General features: G+C 34.2%; 2 protein-coding genes across 3 annotated transcripts; one reads left to right on the forward strand and one right to left on the reverse strand.

The window, feature by feature from the left end:
• Window positions 1-13,359: 13,359 nt before the first annotated feature.
• Window positions 13,360-14,915, forward strand: LOC113736009 (putative F-box protein At5g52610). The gene is made up of 2 exons (XM_027262964.2): window positions 13,360-14,464; window positions 14,751-14,915. The coding sequence occupies exons 1-2, from the start codon at window positions 13,432-13,434 to the stop codon at window positions 14,870-14,872; spliced, it is 1,155 nt and encodes a 384-aa protein (XP_027118765.2). The 5' UTR covers window positions 13,360-13,431; the 3' UTR covers window positions 14,873-14,915.
• A 312-nt stretch (window positions 14,916-15,227) lies between these two features.
• LOC113736970 (large ribosomal RNA subunit accumulation protein YCED homolog 1, chloroplastic-like) lies at window positions 15,228-17,823 on the reverse strand. 2 transcript variants are annotated; one of them, XM_027264199.2, is made up of 3 exons: window positions 17,671-17,823; window positions 16,822-17,524; window positions 15,228-15,827 (listed from the first exon to the last, which is right to left on the reverse strand). In XM_027264199.2, exons 2-3 carry the CDS (start codon window positions 17,403-17,405, stop codon window positions 15,428-15,430), a joined length of 984 nt encoding a protein of 327 aa, XP_027120000.1. In that variant the 5' UTR covers window positions 17,406-17,524; window positions 17,671-17,823; the 3' UTR covers window positions 15,228-15,427. The 2 variants fall into 2 exon arrangements, with proteins under 2 accessions (XP_027120000.1, XP_027120001.1); XM_027264200.2 differs by having other exon boundaries at window positions 17,621-17,770.
• Between the last annotated feature and the right edge of the window lie 3,224 nt (window positions 17,824-21,047).

Here is a 21,047-nt window from a genome sequence, read left to right on the forward strand (position 1 = left end):
AAACAGCAGAAACTAAAGATAGCGGCTGATTAATATGGAAAAGAGGAAGATCAAGAAGCTGTCGAAGCTTCAAATCCCTGATAAGATAGTCATTGAAGTGCTCAAACGACTACCAGCGAAGTCTCTCATGCAATTCAAATCCGTGTGCAAGACCGGGCATCTCGCTTAATCTGCCATCCTGACTTCACTGAATCCCACAATTTTCATTCTTACAGCCGGCCTGATGCATCCTACATTCTGTTTTCTATAGGATTTGGTGAATCTTGCATGAAAACCATCATCCCAGCAAATCCTCAAGCTGTTTTTTCTTTTCAAATTCCTGTGCAAACATTCCATGAATATTGCCCTTGTTCCAACATTGTCAATGGCCTAATAAGCTTGAGACACAAGACATATTTTGATCCTCAAATACACAATCTCACCAGTGGGGAGAAGAAAAAAATGCCATCCTCGTGGGATTTAGAAACTTCATATGAAGGCGAGGGGTGTAGGGAATCATATACCCTGGGGTTCGATCTGGTCACCAAGAAATATAAACTGCTTTACCTGCTTAGTAGCAAGAGGAACGCAATTCGATTCTGCAAAATTCTCACACTGGGAAACGGATCCTGGAGGCCAATAGGTCGCCCACCTATTGGCCACAAGAAGAAAAGCAGCTGAAAAACCCCTAAAGGTCATATTCGTTCAAGGGGTGATGTATTGGATGGATGAATTTCTTATGAATGATAAAAGAGTTATGGAATATTTTGAGGTTGGAAAGGAAAGATTTGGAAGGCTTCTTGCTCTGGAGAGTGCCCAAAACATGATGCAATTGTGTCAAGTCGGGGGAGATTTGGCTTTGTTATGCAAAAAAGGTGATTGTCACAACATGTTTGATGAATTCGGCCTGTGGAGATTAGATAATCAAAATAATCAGGATTGGAAGAAGCACGAGATACACCTTGCACTTGATCGGAAAATGTCAAATGTGATGATTGAATTCATTGGCGCAACAAAATGTGGTGAAATTTTGTTCACAAGAAAATTGCATAAAAATAGCATTCTGGAGCTATTTTTTTAATGATTTGGCAACAGGAAACTGTTAATGTTGGTTACAGATGCTCTTGTGACTGATCATGTGGAGAAAATTTCTCCTTTAAAACTCTAAGGTGGAGTAGACAGAAAATAAATCTGCACCACAAGAGGAAAGAGCCAGAGGAAGAGGCCATTGATCCTTCGCATAATTGTCAACAAATACGTTGTTACGTTTTAACCTTTTATTTAATTATTTATATATTTTTTAAATTTCCCCTAAATTTTGATAATTTATTGCTTGACATGTAATCTATTCTTTGGTTTAAATTTTGGAATCTTGTTAAATCGTTTGGTTAATGCCTCCTCTCCCTGGTAAAAGAAACTTTAAAGATTAGGGTAAATTACATTTTACCCCTGTGGTTTACCCTTTCTTTACATAACCCCCTATGATTTCAAAAACTATACATAACCCCCTCATAGTTTGGATTAAAGTGTCAAAGTAACAGAAATAGTCACTCGTAACGGCGTCATCTAAAATGTCAAAAATACCCTTATGTAAAGTTGAAATTTATGTATTAACCAAGAGGGGTTATGTGTATATTTTGAAAATCATAAGGGGGTTATATGGTAAAATATTAAATCATAGGGGGGTTATATGGTAAAATATAAAAATCATAAGGGGGTTATATGGTAAAATTTTTAGAAGTTCCGTTACGAGTGACTATTTCCGTTACTTTGACACTTTAATCCAAACCATAAGGGGGTTATATATAGCTTTTGAAACCATAGGGGGGTTATGTGAAAAAATGCTAAATCACAAGGGGGTAAAGTGAAATTTGCCCTAAAGATTAAGAAGAAATTCAAGAACCTTTGTGACTGAAATTTATGAATTTCTTGGTATGTAAATTTTAATAGTTTAAAAATAAGATTTGACTAAAAACTGAAGGCTTTGACATAAACACAAATTCGTTGGATAGTTTGCACAATATCCATACACTTTGTTACCTGTTTTTTTGGACTAAGACAACAAAAATTGTGAAATATAATGAACAATTTTGGTTCTGCCTTTGGATTTCGGTGCCTAAAGTTTTCATACTAAGTAAAATTTAATTCTTTGCATATATTTTGTTTGCATCTCGTACCATTATTATGTTTCATTTTATTTAATTCTTAATCATGTTTGACTGGTTGTCCATTCGTTGATCTAATTTCATTTGTACAAATGGTTAGGTATTTTATTTTATTTTTTTTTTATTTTTACTTCATTCTTTTCAGCACATTCCAACACGAAAGCACAAGCAAGGATCCCTTTGTCCTAAGAGCAAATCGTTTTAGAAATCAAAAGATATAGATTAAAAAGAGTGTGTGATTAATTAGCAAAAGTCAACTCTTCATTTAACCTTAATCGTTTTAGAAATCAAAAGATATAGATTAAAAAGAGTGTGCGATTAATTAGCAAAAATCAACTCTTCATTTAACCTTATTCACATTGTTCCTGTGACATTAACGAGTTTTGTGGTTAGCATATGATACAATTTTTAGATTTTCAGGTAGCAAGTGATCCCGTAACTAAAAATGGATGCTTGGATTTTTGGTTGGTTTATTAGCAAAGACAGTTAGTACTTCTACCAAAGTGCGGGGGAGTGAAGAGAAGCAAGAAAGCTTAGCAAGTTAGCTTGATGTGGAATATGGACATCCACCATTTTTGTTGTAATAGGTTATATAGATCTGCAGCCAGTCACAACTGTACGAGACTTTATATACAAAATAATACAACAAAAGTAGATATAAATGGAAACTTAATTGTTTCCATACTTCCCTTTCACAACTTGCTATTTTTTTCACAACCAGAATGCTAAAAATTCCTCATATTTCCTTTCCATATTTTCCCCCTAATCTCTAGAACTATAACTTGATTAGCAGTTAATTCCCCGTGCATGCCCTTCTGCTCTAAGTAATTTCCTTTTCATATTCCTATATCCCCTTGATATAGACAAGTCCAAGTTAGTTGGGAATCAAACTTGTTAGATAGAAACCCTAAAAAGAAGAGCTAACCACAGCATCAATAAAACTTGCTAATCAAGGGTTCCCAACCACAAAGACATAGTTCCTCTTAGATCATGGGAAAGAAAAAGAGGAAGAGATCGAAGATTCAAATCCCAGATGATATTCTCTTCAACATATTGAAAAAACTCCCACCAAAGTCTCTCTTGCAATTTAAGTCCGTCAGCAAATCCTGGAACCCTAATTACCATTCCCTACTTTGCTCAGTTGACAGCGTGTCAAGCCTGTGCAATAATAAAAACCTACTCAAACAAAAGATAATTTCTATAGATAGTGGTAAGTAGGGTCGAATCCACAGGGACTGGGTATATTTGTCTCTTTTAAAATTCAAACTCACAAAGAGGGTTTCTTTATAAAAATGGTATTAACTAAACGGTTCAAATAAAAATAAATAACCAAGTAAAAATTAAACTACAAATTATTAAAACCAAATTAATAATAACTAGGCTTTAGTCAAGAAATAACTTCGACAATGGTTCACCTAATTAATCATCGATGCAAAGGTAATTCCAATTATTAACTAATGAATAAGTTATAACCGTCAAATAAGCGATGACAGTCAACTCCTCCTTACAGTGTCGATGATTAAGGTACGCCCATTAATCACTACTCTAATTGAGAAATAATCTTAGGTACGCGCGTAAAATTTAATTTCTCAATTGTCTTACGTATTAGATGAGCCCTATTCTAATCAAATAACACACTACCAGGTTTATTTTAGATTAGACTGCGTATTCTTCAGACACAAACCCAATCATGCCAGTTGTCACTATTTTATAGCAGTTAAACAATTACGGATTTAACGCTCCAATTGACAGTAGGTTGCTAAATTAATTCAATGTACAGGTTCAGGATACTCAATTAATAAAATAACCATAAGCACTACAATCAGAGAATATGCAAATACCAGTAAATAAGAGTAATAAATAAAATTAATTTTATCTTACAATTTTTAGATGAACCAAAGCCTCCGTTGCTCTTTCACTAGAAAAAGAGATTTAGTTCATCTTACAACGGCGCAAATTTGCAGAAGCAATTGTCGCATAAATCGTTCTTCAATGCGATGAAGAAAATCGATTCAATTAAGAATAAGCAAAATAACTGGTAAGTGCGCAGAAGGACCAATTGTTCCTCCCTGAGATAAGTCATGCGATGGAGATAGGAATTGGTCAAAGAACCCCCAAAAAACTAGACTAAGGAGTACGAGACGTAATAATGGTCCTCTGACTACTTTTCTACCTATTCGTATACGGCTACCGAGAAGCTGAAAAGGATCCTCAAAGTGTATGAAGAAGCAACAGGGCAACTCATTAATATGGATAAGTCCTCAGTCTTATTCAGCAAAAACACCTGGCCAGCTGTGAAGAGTGAAGTATGTCAGGCGATGGGATCCATTAAACAGGTTGAACAAGGCAAGTATCTTGGGTTGCCAATGGTAATAACAAGATCAAAAGAGCAGGTATTTGGATTCGTAAGGAACTCAATAGATAAGAAACTGAAAGGATGGAGGAATAAGTTGTTAAGCCAAGCAGGGAAGGAAATAATGATTAAAGCTGTGGCAATGGCAATGCCTACCTACACTATGTCCTGCTTCAGACTAACCAACAAGATATGTAATGAAATCAGTTCGAAAATGGCTGATTACTGGTGGGGTGATGCGGATGGAAAAAAAAAAGTTGCACTGGATAAGCTGGAAGAAGTTGACAGCTAAGAGAAGCAATGGAGGAATGGGCTTTAAAGATTTGAAGCTGTTTAACAAGGCTCTATTGGCTAAATAGATTTGGAAACTAATAACACAACCAAATTTGTTAGTCAGTAGAGTACTGAAGGAGAAGTACTACCCCAAGCAATCACTTTTCAATGGCAAAGTACCGCAAAATGCTTCTTGGATCTGGCAGAGCTTAGCAGGAGTAAGGAAGGAATTGCAAGAAGGAATTAGGAGGAAGATTGGAAATGGGAGAGGTACCAGAATATGGGAAGATAATTGGATCCCAGGAATAGTGGAAGGGAAACCAACTACTACAAGGCCATTGGGGTGTCAACTGACATTAGTGTCTGACTTGATCAGGCACAACAGATGGAATAGAGTCCTGGTATTCAAAACGTTTAATTCACAGGATGCGGAGAGAATATTGAGTATACCATTAAGTGTAACAGGATATGAGGACAGCTATTTCTGGATGCATTCCCAGACTGGACAGTACATAGTCCATTCTGGTTATAAAGCTTGGCTGAAGGCAGAGGAAAACAAGTACACAAGAAGGAAGGAGGATGCTGGAACAAGCTTTGAAGGAACTAACTCCAAGATATGGAATTCATTGTGGCAACAGAAGGAAAATCAGAAACTAAAGGTTTTCATTTGGAAATGCTTGCATGGGGGTCTCCCAGTTAAGGAGGCAATTTTCACAAGAACAAATTTAGGGAACCCCATATGTACTGGATGTGGTGAGAAGGTGGAAACGATAGAACACATGCTGCTGCAATGTGCTAAAGTGAAGGAGATTTGGAAAATGGCGCCAGTGCAGTGGGATGGGATAGAACATCTGTCTGACAACTTCACCAAATGGTGGTCCGCAGTCCAGGAAGCTCAGGCAAGTAGAGGTGTGGAGGATCAAGTGAATATTACCATTAACATTCTCTGGCAGATATGGAAAGCCAGGAATAATAGAGAGTTTAATAATAAGGAAAAGGTGCCTTTCAAGATCATTGAGAAGGCACAGCAGGAGTGGTCTGAATATAATGAAGCTAACAAAGGGGAGAATTCAAGAAGGAGCACTCAGGAAACAGTGATACAGCAACGGACTGCCCAGGTTCAACATGAGAGCCACACTGGTATATCATTGAAGATCCATACGCATCAGGACAGAAGGCATGCAGCAGTGGGGATTGGAATCACAGCCATAGATAACCTGGGACAAATGCAAGCAGCATGGGCACTTAGAGAAAGGTCATCCGGGGATACATTACAAGACCAAGCTGTTGCGGTCAGATTAGCTCTGCTGAAAGCTGCAGGTCAAGGCTGGAGGAATGTCAAAGTTGAACTTGACAATCGCAAGCTGGTAGAAAATATAACAGCAGCAACGTACAACAACCAGCTGATGGCCACTCTAATTGAGGATATTAGATCCATTGGTACTTTGTTTCAACAGTGCTCTATTCTTTTTGCTAATTCTAGGAAAATAGGAAGTATCAAACTGAGCATTCATGCTCTAAACATCTGGTTAGATGAAGAATGGGTGAATCCCAATTTTAGATGCTAGGCATCAGTGATCCGTAGGATATTTTGTTCCTTTGATTGGACCTTTGTCCAAAATATTGTAAAGTTTACAGTTCTATATATATAAAACAAGCTAACGTTTCGACAAAAAAAAAAAAAATAAATAAAAGTTATACGGCTACCAAGAAAAGCAAAGGAAAAAGAGTCCTAGTTTTGTTGACTTCCTTCCTCTTTGAAAACTACCGAAAAAAGAAAAAGGAAGTGTACTAATTTGACTTCACGTCTACAGCACATTTTTCACTGGATAAGGAAATAGAATTGAATTAGTCTCCACCTTGTTGACTGCAACTCAAACTCTTCTGCTGACTACCGTTAAATTGGCACTTTTTTATAGTATTTTATTCCACTCTCTACAACAAATATAAATTTTTAAAAGTGAGTAAAATTCGATCAATTAATGCATATTTGGAAAAATAATGCGAGGGAATTAATTACAAAATATATAACAAAAATGGGTCACATCACAGTTGCGTTATGAACACTCAAAAAATCAAATTGATGCCTCCTATATTCTGTTTTATCTTCGAGCAAACTGTTTGTCGGCTCAATCAGTTTTTCCAACAAACCTTTAAGCCGTTTTCAACTCAGGACTTCCTATTTATAACTTCCATGAAGCTTTACCATGCACACAGGTTGTGAATGGCCTAGTCTGTTTGATCAACCGCAGAACCTTTCAACTTTGTATGCTTAATCTGACTACTGGGGAAAACGTAAACCTTCCCTGGTGTCAGTCAATATCTCGTTCCTATGAACAACATCAACAATTTAAAAATCCCTCGCTATTCTTGGGGTTTGATCCTCGTAGGAACGAATATAAAGTGCTCTTCAATCGTTGGAAACAAGTAGCACTAGTGCAAAAGGTCAAGTGTAATGTTCTTACTTTAGGAACCAAGTCTTGGAGGAAAGTACCTAATGACAAACAATTTGACCTACGATTTGGGAAGCTCAAAATGGGCACAAATCGTGTCAATGGAAGGATTTATTGGAAGGATAGGCTATTTAACAATTGTCAGAGAGTTATACAATTATTCAATGTTCAAAAGGAAAAGTTTGGAGTGTACATTTTACCCCAGAGATGGGGTAAAGAGTTGTTCAACGGACTCAAATTGGACCATCTTTGATGCAATCCTCACGTGTTGAAGTTGTAGTGTACCATCAGTAAGACAAGGATTGGATTAAGGGAAAAATAAATCTGGGATGTATTCCAATTTCCAATCTTGAACTCATAGGCACCACTGGGAAGGTACTTGACATGTTAATGATAGCAAAATTACGTTATAGTAAAATTACTTGTCCAGGAATGCCTGATCGAAGCAGCTGCTAGTAATCTTCTATCTTATGTGGCAAATGCTGCTGTGAGCCATCATGTGGAAAACATACTTCCTCTCAATCTTTCAAGTGCATTTTGAAAGGTATCTTTAAAAAAGGCACAAAAGTGGCAAAGAGTAAATTAGATTTTTTTTTTTTTAAGGTATGCTATTACTGAAATTCTACCTTTTAGTTGTTTAATTTCCTCCAAGTATTGGACTAAATTGATTCACATGGTATTTTGATATGCTTACGGATATTTTCGCAAGTACTGGTATCTTTCCTGGATGGAGATAATGGCATTGGCTACTTGTTTTTCTTTTTTCTTTTTCTTTTTTTCCCTTTTAAGGGCTAAACTACTATCATATCTACATGAATTTATTTTTTAAGTAATATCTTCATGAATTGGCCAACAATGGATTGGTTCAACTTGTAAGGTTTGTTAACTCTGTCTTAAATCAAGATATTTTCATATCATCTACAAATTCAGTAACTAAGTAACTCTGAAACGAAGTATCAAAATTGAAATTAAGAACTATAACAGGTATTCTTTTATACAATCACATGCACAATTAATTAATTATTAGAATTATGTGTCTTTTCTAGTGAACAATACATCATGTGACATGTGTATCCCTACATCACTTGTATTATCAATAAAGAACCCAGTTATACAACAGACCAATTTGAATATGTACCCATATTGCACTTTGCCTCATTCAATGAAATTATTAAGCACTTTGCCCCTTTATCCTTAGGTGAATTAACACGAAAATTCATTTTATCTGTTCTAATTAATAAGAAAGAAACATGCCCTTTGGCCATTCTTTCTTTTTCATTTTGTGGCTTGCGGAATTAGTTCCAAATATCTAGACAAATATTATGACATATGCTTTCTATCTCAAGTGTCCAATATTTGCTAAGGTACTTGACAGGTGTCGAGCCTGTGCAATAATAAAAAACTACTCCATAAAAATATAAATTTTATGTATAACAGTGACTAGGGTCGAATCTACAAGGATTGGGGATAATTTATTTCTTTTAAAGTCCAGAGTATGTGGGGTTTTTATAAAAATATAAAAATAACTAATTAACTAAATAAAAGCAACTCAAGGAAATAAACAGGAATTAGTCAATAATAGATATGACTCTATCCAAAGATGCAACTTTTCAGACACGATCCATTCAACTAATCATCGATGCAAAGATAATTCGATTCCTCATTAATAGATTGGTTATAGTTGTCATACACGCGATAAACAATCAACTTTTTCTTACTTCTTCGATAGTCAAGGTACGACCATTAACTATTTCCCTAACCAAGAAATAACCCTAGATACGATCGTAAGATTTAATTCTTCGATTGCATTAAGAATTAGAAAAGCCCAATCCTAACCAACAAATACGCTATGAGGGTTTGTTTAAATTAGATCATACGTTTTCCTAACATGGGACCAATCACGCTAGTCACTACTGGTATTGACCAATCAAATAATTACGGATCTAACCGGTTAATTTGGCAGTAGATTATTAGATTAATTTGAATATCAGACCCTTGACATTCAAATAACAAAACAGTCATAAGAAGTTAAACTAGAAAACGTAGAAAACGTACAAATACCAATGAATAAAAGAAATAAATAAAAATAATTCGATCTTATAGATGTTTGGAACCATGACTTCAAGTCGACCCTTGACTAGAAAAGAAGATTTAGCTACGCATCCTCAAGGGAAATCCGCAGGACTCCATTGATAACAATTGCGTATCGTTTTTCTCCTCAAACTCACGAAAGATAAGAAAAATCCCTTAAAACTAGTGACGGCCGTGCTACTTCAAAAAGTTATCCCCAAAAATGTTGCTGGCTAACTCCTAATCACACAGAAATCCAGCTTTCTTTTTTTCCTTGTTTCCTAATTGAAGTCTATTACTAACTAAAAACTAGTCTCCTAAATAGAAAAATAAACCACAAAAGAAAATATTCCAAGTTTCCTAATTCAACCATAAAACTAATAATGAGAGTTCAAGTTTTCTAAATCTTACTCTAAAGTTACCCAGAGTTTGAATCGAATTTGGAAACGGGCCCCAAACGTGTGAATCCCAAATCCTTCGGCCTTGACAACCAATTCGCAGAAAATCACCCATTTTTAGCAACTTTCGCTCCAACACCCTACAATTAGTACAAGTAACCAAATATAAGTAGAATCTATCAATTAAAATAATATTTGGGTAAAATCAAGGGAAAATAATCATAAATTAAATAACAATTTTGCACCCTATTAGTGCTGGAATTGATTTAAATCAACTAACAATCTCGTATACTTTTTCCATATTTTCTATTATGAGAGGTTTGCCTTTAGAGTCACTTAAGATTGGTTTGTCTTCCTTTCCTCCTCCATTTGTTACTTACATTGTAATTTCTATAAATGGCAAATTCATGGAACAATTCCGTCGAATTTCAAAGTTCTTTCCTCCCTCTAATAGCACTCGATATAGGTTTTGGTTACATGACATTAGAAGTTTGTTTTAGAAACAATTCTTGACTTTGTATTTTCTCGTAAGCAAAGAAAATTAGCGGATACAGATATGCTGGATATCATGGTGATAATCGATAAAACAAACTGGATTCCTAACATTTTTGAGTCATCGACTCTGAATTGGCCAACATTTGATATACGTCAATAACTTAACACAACTTTTGATCCTCAATATTTGATCTGTGTGCCAAATTGGTGCCTAATATTTCAGTCAAAACAAATATAGATCCCAAAATTTGTGATTGTAAGCAGATTTAGGACAATAATGGAAAACCATCTTAACTAATAGTCAACATCAAATTGGGGTTAGTCAAAAGTTTTGAATTTGCATTTTTAATCCCTAATATTTTAAGTTTTGATCATTATGGGTCCCTTAGATTAGATTTTAAGTAGTTAAAACCAGGGCTTTTAAGATGAAATGATATCTGAATTGAATTCGATATATGACAAATATGTTCCTAAATATCTATAAAATTTCAAAACACGTTGTATTAGCACAACATGATTGCAGCCTAAATAGCATATCTTTGTTAGATAAGTTATAATTTGATGACAATATGCCAATAATAAATAAAATATAAAAGTAGTGGAAGAAAAGGAAAATTTTAATTTTATAATCTAAGTATATTATAGTTACTACTACACAAATTGTTATATGTCTTGTGCATGTAGATTTCAAATTCTTGTAGTTAGCCATTATACTTATAAAAACTATTGAAGATAAGTATCAATGTGAAGGTATTTTAGGATTTTTGGGATCTTTCTTTGGTTTTTTTTGGGAAAAATCATTTAAAACGTCTCTCACATTTTGTAAAATGATTTTTTTCGTCCCTCACTTTTAAAAGTGTATCTTTTACGTCCCTTACAAATTCACATTGGTCAAATTTGATCCCTACCTAGGTTTCCGCCTAGTTTTTGGCCAAAATTCATCACGTGCCTTGCATGTGATCATTTTTAGGGGCAAAATTGTCAAATTAAAATTTACATAATCCGATCTATAGTCCCTTATATTTTATAAAATAAATTGTTTCGTCCCTCACACTTCACAAAATAAATTTTTTAATCCCTCGCATTTCACAAAATGAATTTTTTTATCCCTCATTAACCTTGTGTACAAAAAGTTTTTTTTTTTAAATCCATGTATATATCCATTTGATTTCACTCGAACAGTATGTAAGACTAATCCATGTATATATTTCTATTTGATTTTACTTAAAAAGACTAATTGTAATTGTATACATGCTATTCAATAGATATATACATGGATTTAAATCTAACAACTTTGTTTTAAATTCATATATATATTTATTTGATTTCACCATGTGAATCTATTCAATATTTTTAACCTTTCTCTTTTGGTAATAATTCATTAATTGAGTTGTGTAATAAGGTCATCTAATTAATCGGTCCTAATTCGAAATCTATAGTTATGCTAACAAATTGCAGTTTAAATTTAAAATTTTTACTCGTCACCTTTAAAACCAATAGTTGAATTTCTTGCCTTTTGATTGTCTTAAAATTTGAAAGTGTCAATCACTTACTTCTTTTGTCATACTTTTTCTTTGTTTATTTTTTTTGTCAAAATTTAATTCGATATAAACACTTGATAATGTTTAGAATTAAATATCTTCTTTATTTTCAATTTTCGAGTAAAAGAAAATAAACATAAGCCAAAAACTAATAATTTTTTTAAACTCTCTATATATATATCTATTTAATTTCACCTGAACAGTACGTTCAGATGAAATCAAATAGAGATATATTACATGCAATTCGTATTGTTCAGGTGAGATTAAATAGATATATACATGAGTTTAAAAAAAATTTATTCATGCACATGATTAATGATGGATGAAAAAATTTATTTTATAAAATATGAGGGATGAAAAAATTCATTTTGTGAAATATGAGGGACGAAATAATTCATTTTGTTGTGAAATGTAAGGGACAAAAAAAATTAATTTTATGAAATGTAAGGGACTATGAATCGGATTATGTAAATTTTGATTTGACAATTTTGCCTTTAAAAAATAATCACGTGCAAGACACGTGATGGATTCCGACCAAAAACTAGTCGGAAACCTAGATAGGGACCAAATTTTATCAATGTGAATTTGTAAAGGACGTAAAAGTACACTTTTAAAAATGAAAAACAAAAAAAGTCATTTTGTAAAATTTGAGAGATGTTTTAAACGATTTTTTCTTTTTTTTGAAAGCTTCCTTTTATTTTTTTTGTTGTCTTTTCTACCAATTAAAATCCAACATTCCAATACTTTAGCTTTAAAGTATTTATTTTAATATCTATGTACCTTGATAATCATTTAATAGTTCATATAATGGGTATAAAATGTCAATTTCATTTCAAATTCAATTGATAAATTGTTTAAAATGCAAAAAAAAAAGATCAACTTAATTTGCCAAAACGTTATATTCCTTATATTTTGAAAAGATATATAGTTAAGTTTATTCAAATATTGCTAGAAATAAAAATACTAAAAACACAATATCAATTATTTATTAATAGTGAGAAATAATTATACACATAAATTATACCAAATTTAAGACTAACTGCAGAAAAATGAAACATATCAGATATATTTGGCATGAATAAGTGAAATAAATGTAAGAGGAGAAGTTTAATTAGAATTCTTATTACCTATTTAATTTGCAACTCAAATCATGCTAAAACCCTTAATATAATAATTTAAAATTTAGGAAAAAAATAATTATTCAAAATCCAAACATCGAAGACCAAAATTCAAAGTTAAAATTGTTGACTAACGGCAATTCAATGTTCACCGTTAGTCATTGTTCAATTTCTATTAATTGTCTCAAATTTGCCTAAACTCACAAACTTTGGGGACTAAATTTATTTTGACAGATACACTAGAGACCAATTGGACACACATGGCAAATATTGGAAACCGAAACTATAATTCTCCCCAATATTTTCTCGTGATCTCTTCCAATGAACGAAGAAGTTCCCTTTTTAATCCCCTTTTGTACCAGCTCTTACCTAACCGTCTCTTCTATATTTTTTTCTCTAATTTCCCTTGTTAATTACGTACCCTAAGAAGAATTCTTCACTACCTCTTCAACTTTTTTCCTGATCACTCAGAAATAACAAGAGAGACTCCCCCCCCCCCCCCCCCCCCCAAAAACCTTACACTAATAAAAAAAAGACAGAAGAGCGAAACATAACAACAACAAACTCAGATCCAATTACTTTGATCATGGGAAAGAGGAAGAGAAGAGGGGATTTGGAGCTTCAACTCCCGGATGATATTCTCTTGAACATATTCAAAAGAATTCCAGCAAAGCCTCTTATGCGACTCAAGTGCGTTTGTAAGTCTTGGAAAACCCTAATTTCCAGCCCCTTCCTTGCTAATTTGCACTACAAAGTCTCACAAACTCGGCCTGATGCCTCCTATCTTATATTCTATCTTAGAAAAAACTTTTCAACGATCCGATCAATCTTCCCTACAAATCTTGAAGCCGCCTTCACAGCTGGACTCCCTACTCATAACTTCCAACAATCTTCACCATGCACAGATATTGTCAATGGTCTCATCTGTTTCTTCGACCGGAAAGATTATCAACTTAAGATGCTGAATATTACCACCGGGGAAAAGGTAACGCTTCCTTATCAGCGTCCACTACAATTCCGTTATCCATCAATGTTTCTGGGATTTGATCCTCATAGGAAGGAATATAAAGTGCTCTGCACTTTGGATTTCGGCAGGCAAGTTAAGTGGAGGATTCTTACAATTGGAACGAATTTGTGGAGGACGATGGGCAACAAACCACTACTGGAGAAATTCAAGAAGGGGACAATTTGCGTGGATGGATGTATTTATTGGAAAGATGAATTGTTCGTAGATGGTGAAAGAGCTATACAATATTTTCATGTTGGGGAGGAGAAGTTTGGGATGGTTTTTCCTCCCAAAAGGACTAAAAGAATTCGTCAAGTGACACGGATTGGAGATGATCTTGCCATCGTATACAGAAAACCATTTTGTCATAATTTGTTGAAGCTATGGATATTCAACAAGGAGGATAAAAATTGGGCCAAGAATGTAATCAAATTGCCAAGAATTCCAGTTTCCAGACTTGAAGTCATAGGGACAACGCACAAAACTAGTGAAATCTTGATGACTACAAAATTGGGGTACCATGACATGTTGCAGTTAGTATTTTACAATCTGGAAACAGAAAATTTAAGGACCAGCAATATTTCTTGTCCTGGGATGCCTAGCATAGCAGCTGGTAATCTCCTTTCCTATGATGCAAGTGCTACTGTGAGCAATCATGTAGAAAACATTTTTCCACTGGAATTTTCAAGCCAAGGAACAGCATAAAACAAATGCAGAAAATAAAGAGGAGAATAGTAAATCGTTCCTTGTTACCATCCTTTATTAGTTCTTAGTCTTTTAGTTTCCTTCTACTCAGTGCAGTATTTTGTGTAGTTAATTTGGTAGCTATAAACTTTAATTTTGATTTTGCTGCTACAAACTTTAATTTCATCATCATTTGTGGTGTGTTTCCGTTGTAGGAAACAAGTTACTTCGCAATCCCGCATCTGGCCTATTCCCGTCTAGTGCTGGATCCAAAGTACCCAATTTGTGTTCCTTGGTAATGCGAAGTGTTCCTCAAAGATTTTGGCCCAATAGATAGGGTATGGTAGGACCTTATTTCAATCGATTTCATATTTAACCTTTGATCATGGATGATTACCTTTCGGTTAATAGTGAAGCACGCGTGGCACAATTAATTCATAAAATCACTTTGCACCATGCTGCAGTATCTTGATCTTTAATCTTTGGTTAGTTTGTTTAAATCATTCACAAACACAATTTCCAACATTTTGCGCAGGAAAGATGTTGATTTTCTTCTACCTTCTTTTGTATATCTTTTCCATATCAGGTTTTTTGCAAAAACCATTTTATGAGAGTTGCCAATATTGAATGCTTAATGAACATTTTTAAAGAAATGAATGAAACATGATTCTGCCAAATGCATAAGACAACCATCCATGAACACTCAGGTAATCTCATTTATTAGAGGATAGCAACAGCCAAGGTAAAATCTCTACATTTATCTCATCACGCCGCACAAGCAAGAAAAGCAAAATCTCTACATTTATCTCATCACAGTTATGGAAAGATGAGGACCGATCAATTTGAGTACTTAACAACAATATCATGTAATTTGACATAGAAATAAAAGGTCTTAGCTCTGCTGCATTTGTTTCCTCAAATTTCCAAGGGGACCGTAATGTTTTTCAGCTGTATCCTGCGTCCTGCATTTGCAGCTACCTATATTAAGATTCGTACCACATCTGAGGCATATGCCTTTACATTTTGGGTCACAAATTGCATCAATGGTGATTTCTACATGCAATATATCTCTTATAGGCTTCGAAATGTCAATTTCTTTATCTTCTGGAGGAAAATGCAGCTGATCATCAATATCATTATCTTCGTCTTCCAGTCCATCATTATCAAATGACCTAAACTTCTCTTCCCCATAAATTACACCCATATCCATTGTTTCTGGTTCTTCAAAGGGTTCCTCACTTAGTACAAGTGAGAAATTGGAAAAAACACTCTTAGCAGCTGATTCACCACACCTACACGCACAAGACATACAACTTAGCAATTGGCAAACGAGATGATAATTAGCATTTACAGGCAATTTTTAATGACATTCTCCCATCAAATGGCTAGGGTAACGTATCTACATAATGGCAAATGATAAGCAAATTCTACAGACAATTTACAAGCATTTTCTCATCAAGTGGCCAGGATAAATACACGAATATCCCAAGGAAGCTAAAGTAACTTGACTACAGTCCTTATTAACAGTCTCATCAAGGCTTCTTGTCACCCCTAGAGAACTGATGGGGCAGCCACATACTTTTGATTCATCTAAGATCTGTTTTAGTTATTAAGTTATTTATGCTCTGCCTTCCACCTAACCATCTTTTGCAGAAACTGCGTGCCATTTCCTCCTACAAGATCAGGTTTTTAATCTGAATACTTCTGCCGCAACATATAATACAGAGAGACAGACAGACAGACAGACAGAGACAGAAAAAAATTGGATGAGCACACTATGTTTTGGGAAATTCTTCTTAGCCTGATATTTACAATGGCGGGATCAATCATCTTCTATGTGTGTAGAGAAAGACATGTAACAGTGATATGTTCATCAAGAGATATTTAACAACACATTACAGCCGCAAATGCTTTTAATATCACTAAAAGTTATGATCTTTAACTCAAATTATTATGCCAATACCCCTTATAAATTGAGGAAAAGAGATATAGGTAAGAGGTTCTCAACCATAACAAGTAAACAACTTCTCCTTATGTATGAATAAATGTAATTGCATCGAATCATGAAACAAGTACAACTACGCAGCTAAACCAATTTTTAACCAATAACACATATCTGAGAACAGCAAAACCACTTATAGAAACCTTAAAAATCACGCAACATTTTAGTTCAGGAAAAGAATTAACTTTTTTACCTAGATAGATGATCGAAACTACAACAAATAAGTCAGGAAACATGTAAATTTAATAAAAGCATGTTAATAAAGCAGAATCAAAATCAATTACCTGTTACAGTCAAGAGCAAACACAGTTCTAACAATCCCATCCAGCCTCAACTTCTGCTTCTTCTTCATCACATCCATTGAAATGAGAACAGGGGTTCCATCAGGATAATCTTTCACAGCTTTCGTGACCCTTAATCCCAATTCAGAAGCCTGAGTTTTCGAAACCCCAGATGAAACCTTTCCTAGTCCTAGCCTTTCCAAAGTAGTGCAGTATTCTATATGGGATATTGAAGCGCTCCTCTTATAAATTACTGCGCCTTCCCATGGTAATGGTCCCTCCTCCTCATCTTCCACCATTTCTCCAAGCTCTTCTACTTGACCATCATCCCACTCGAAACCCCTTGCCACTGCACTTTCCTCAGCAACCACATTACTACTATTCTTGCTGCTCCCAGCTCTCAGCCGCCCACTTTGTAAAATGATTCTTGGCTTTTTGTTGCAGCCCGAAGCCAGATAAGTTGAACATTTACGAGGAAAAAATTCGAGGGATGGATGTAAAACAGACACATTTTGGATTTTCAGGTTGCAGAATTGAAGTGGGATGACGTTCGATGACACCACAGAGTATGACGAATAAATAGGCATTTCGTCGAACACTTGGTATCCACAAAACAAAATTTAGAAAACAGCAGAACCAAAGGAGAACCTATAAATCTTCATGGAATAGAGGGTATTATTTGGAAGTGTCAAGTCCCCGGTAGCATCTGCAAGAACAACAATTTATATACAAGAAAAAATGAAGAATCGGAAAAAATGAATATGAGATAGAAAAGTGAAAATAAGGAACCAAATTTCATTACTTGCTAGTAATTTCCAACCAGTGAAGAAAGAAAAAAAAAAAGTAGCCCACCAGTTCTGAAATTTTGTAGCACCTCCTTTTCTTGTTGAGCTACGAAAAGTTTGCTGGTGCTTCAGGGGAAAAGGCAGAGGTTATCCTCATTGCCAGAAGAAATAGTTATCCAGTGGTTTAAATGCAGCATATGTACAATACATGAAGCATATCGTACAAGCGAAAAATGTAAGGAACACAAACGAGTTTACTCGGATGGAATATTAGTTATATTATGGCTTTTTTTTTGGTTCTAATATTATTTCTTTTCTGTTCAAGAATATGGTAAATTCGTTAAGAAACTAGAAATTTGTAATTTGTTGCTTTTATCGAGTTGACTTTTTTTGTTCGATTCAAGAAATTTCGAATATTATAAGAGGAAGAAGAAAAAGGGAGAATTTGATTCGAGTTGAAATAAAACATTTGATAATTACTAAAAGTTGTTTGAGTTTATTTAGTGGCAACCAACGAATGTAGGCTGAAATTCTATGAAAAAGTAACAAATATGCAGTTGAACAAGAAGAATTAATAGTCCTTTAAATTTCTAGTATCGGGTAATTAATTTTCTTTAATCTATTATATTATGCTTTTTCCAATTGAATGAAGTAAGCATTTTAATTTATCGAAAAGGTTAATTTTTTTTACTGGTGTATGAGTCTTATAGATTGAGAGGGTGTACATTGCACAAGCAAAAAGAAATTGGAACATTTTGTTACAAGGTATCTCTAGCATGTTACTTTCTTTTATTTTTTATTTATCTATTTCAAAGTCCCCCATTCTTCCTTTATAGGCCAAGCATAAAAGCACGCAAGAACTCATTGGTTTGACCAAAAGGGTTATTAAGGTTCTATTTGATAATCCAATTCAGCATTTAAATTTAATGGATTCAAATTTTAATATGTCAAGATGCGTTTGATAACCAAAAATTAAATATCTGAATTAATTATTTCGCACTGAATTTTCTAGGCAAAACTTGTTTCAAAAAATAAGTGATAAACTATTTACTTATCAGTGAATGTAATATACATTCAAATGTATTTGTTTTAATATTTAACAATTTAATAACTTAATGGATTCAAATTTCATATTTTATAAAACACCCTAAAGTTCTTTTTTTTTGTATTATATATAATTTTGCAACCTTTATAGTTAAAAATGAGATATTTGAGTAATTTAGTTGATTATTCTTGGTATCAATTGCAAATCTTTTAAGCCAAAAGTTTGTTTGAAAGACTCTTTTGCTCCTCAAAACTCATAGTAGAACCCTCAATCACCGAATTTTCATTCCTTATTTGCATAGTCAATAATATCACTACACTATTGCCGTTTGTTGGAAAAAAAAAATAATATCACTACACGTAGAAGCAAATTTAGGCATTTAGATTCAAAAGGAATTTTAGTTGGGAAAATAAAATACAAACTGATAACTTTGCAGCGCCAAAATTAGCAAAACTAAAACATGGAATCAGAGGAAAACATTAACTTTTGTTTCATCAATACTCATAATCAGAATTCTCTGGCGAGCCAATCCTCATGTGCTGATTATATTCATGAGCAAAGTTTTCTTCCCACTGACTATAAGAAGAGTACTGTGTTTGTCCATGCTGATGATGATCCTCCCAATTCCCATAGTACGTAGTTTGCTGATTCCCCCAGTAACTATTGTAGGCAGACTCCTCTGGAGCCTTTTTTTTCTCCTCTTCCTCCTCAGTTTCACCATCCGGCTTGACTCGACCGCCATATTCCCTCCCATGGCCTTGGTAAACATGCTCATTCTCGTCGTATTCTGCCTCCCACTTCACTTCCGGCCACTCCTCATCAGACTCCGACTCGGAGTCATCCTGCTTTCTACTGTACTCTTCGTACTGCCTCGTACTGGGGTTATAGTATGGACTAGTAATCCGTTCAAATGGTTCATCCTTTGAACGGGATTCTGGACGAGAAAGTAAAAGTTTTCTTCATCCATGACTTCCATGACTTCTTTGACGACATTGTCACGTACCAAAGATTAAAATCTACCAAGATTTCTTGACAGAAGAAGTTAAGAAAAGAAGCAGCAATGCTTAGATAATAAGCTTCGAGAAACAAAGATCTTACACTTTCGAACCGGACTACTGGTCTCTTTATAGTACACTGTGTTGCCATTTCTTTCTATGTTCCCAATTTTTATAGTACACTGTGTTGCCATTTCTTTCTATGTTCCCAATTTCGCAGAGAAACCATAACACCGGAAATGGAAACTTTGCACAACTTAATTTTTAGTAACAATCAAATATGGAAGCTCAAGCTTAAAATTTCGCAGAGAAACTATAACACCAGAAATGGAAACCTTGCACAACTTAATTTTTAGTAACAATCAAATATGGAAGCTCAAGCTTAAAAATGTTGTGCCAAAGGTTTCTATAGACGGGTCTTTCCTAATGTTGCATCAAATGACTCCGACCGAACCATGACTTAGGAAAAATACGGTGCTTTTTTATAAGTGTAAACAAGAGATTTTGAACTTGAAATCTACTACTTGCACTCCCTCCCTCTCCTTCAAAAAACTATGTCGTTAGCTTAATAAATGGTTTGGCTGATTTTTGGTTATTAAGTCTCATCTTAATTTGGAGTTCCAACGAAAATCAAACATCTTAGGGATTACAATCAAATGAAAATGTCAAATAATTAAATATGAAAATTTTTTAGGAACCCAACTTGATCATTTTGGCTTTCAACTTTTATCAAAATTTTAATTTCTATGAGGAAACTTATAGTACGTTCTAATTTTTCCAATAGTAAGTTTTGAAAGTTAAATAGTAAATTTGTGTAATAAAATCGTGAAGTTTATGAGTGACAAAAACTTACTATTTAATTTTAAAAACTTACCATTTTATATGAAAAACTTACATATAACTAGATTAGTAAGTTTGACTAGAATAATAGTAAGTTTTGGAAGATGAACGGTAAGTTTGTGTAGCACAAAGGTAAATTTTATGAATGACTAAAACTCATTGCTTTATTGCACAAATTTATAAATTTTACTTGAGAAACTTACATATAACTAGATTGGTTAGTTTAATTAGAATAATAGAATAATAATGATAAGTTTTGGAAGATAAATGATAATTTTGTGTAATTTTTGTTTCCCAATCCTCACTTTATTTATAATATCCTATACTATCCTAATTTAAGAGGGAGATCCAACTGGGTCTAAGGGGGCCGACCACCACCGGATCAGATGAGTGCAGTGCGCACCTGTTTGAATTTGTTAAAAAGCCGCTTAATGTGGCAATTGGTAGGAAGCAACCTTTCACCCCACCAAATCTTTAATGGCTTAGTAGTGACTATCAGCCTTTGGGCTAGTGGTTTAAATTTGATAATAAAAAGGTAAATTTTTGGACGATTTACTACTTTAT

Source organism: Coffea arabica, chromosome 3e, assembly GCF_036785885.1.
Source record: "Coffea arabica cultivar ET-39 chromosome 3e, Coffea Arabica ET-39 HiFi, whole genome shotgun sequence".
In the NCBI taxonomy this organism is placed as follows: Eukaryota; Viridiplantae; Streptophyta; class Magnoliopsida; order Gentianales; family Rubiaceae; genus Coffea; species Coffea arabica.

What these genes read in the sequence shown, in the direction of transcription:
- LOC113736009 (XM_027262964.2), top strand. Translation starts at nt 13,432, where the DNA reads ATGGGAAAGAGGAAGAGAAGAGGGGATTTGGAGCTTCAACTCCCGGAT. An exon ending in GATGCCTAGCATAGCAGCTG is followed by an intron (nt 14,465 to 14,750) that starts GTAATCTCCTTT and finishes TTTCCGTTGTAG; the next exon opens with GAAACAAGTTACTTCGCAAT.
- LOC113736970 (XM_027264199.2), bottom strand. Translation starts at nt 17,405, where the DNA reads ATGCCTATTTATTCGTCATACTCTGTGGTGTCATCGAACGTCATCCCA. An exon ending in TTTGCTCTTGACTGTAACAG is followed by an intron (nt 15,828 to 16,821) that starts GTAATTGATTTT and finishes TTGTGCGTGTAG; the next exon opens with GTGTGGTGAATCAGCTGCTA.